Raw genomic sequence first — 681 nt, 5'->3', positions numbered from 1 at the left:
TATCTATTACATTTTAGTCCTGAGGGGAGCTACACCGATGATGCAAACCAAGAAGTTCGAAGCCCACCCCAACAGCACGGCCCCCATAATGAATTTGATGACGAGTTTGAAGATGACGATCCTTTGCCAGCTATAGGACATTGTAAAGCTATCTACCCGTTTGATGGTAAGGTTAATTGGACTGAAGTCTGCGTAATAGGATAAATGTGAGCGACCTTGAATCAATCCAGGATGTTTCTTGAGTTTTCATTGTTCAACGAAACACGATTCGTAGCGTTAGAGCAGGGGTCTTCAAACTTGGCAACTTTAAGACTTGTGGACTTCAACTCCCAGAATTCCTCAGCCAGCCAGGAAATTGAAGTCCACAAGTCTTAAAGTTGCCAAGTTTGAAGACCTCTGCATTAGAGTATTACACTATAAGAACAATGGGAACTCAAAACAAGGCCTTTTAATTTGCCACAAAAGTAGGGCTAGTCTCTGCCAAATGCACCAAATTACCCAAGTTGCAGAAATACCGGCATCTCTGGTTGTTGGCTGGAGGCCTCTTCCTAATGCATAGTACACTTGGTAAGGTTGTATTTATATTTCAACTAACTTGAAAAACTCAACAAACTCAACTGGGCAACATGAAAGCTCAGCAGCATAGCATTACTAGCTATAAGGCATGTTTATTCATTTGAC

At 41.7% G+C, this 681-nt stretch overlaps 1 protein-coding gene across 1 annotated transcript in view; it reads left to right on the top strand.

Moving 5' to 3' along the window:
* The window catches only part of LOC107299878 (formin-binding protein 1-like), a gene marked incomplete at both ends in the record, with an annotated part of 23,028 nt that extends 22,862 nt beyond the window's left edge, over window positions 1-166 (top strand). The window contains one exon of the mRNA XM_015829219.1: window positions 18-166. Coding sequence (XP_015684705.1) covers window positions 18-166 — 149 coding nt within the window. The remainder of the gene's footprint in view (window positions 1-17) is intronic.
* Between the last annotated feature and the right edge of the window lie 515 nt (window positions 167-681).

This window comes from Protobothrops mucrosquamatus, unplaced genomic scaffold (genome assembly GCF_001527695.2).
Source record: "Protobothrops mucrosquamatus isolate PMUCROS unplaced genomic scaffold, P.Mucros_1.0 scaffold5651, whole genome shotgun sequence".
NCBI lineage: Eukaryota > Metazoa > Chordata > Lepidosauria > Squamata > Viperidae > Protobothrops > Protobothrops mucrosquamatus.
The sequence above is the reverse complement of the archived record's forward strand: the minus strand, read 5'-3'. Positions and strand labels throughout refer to the sequence as shown.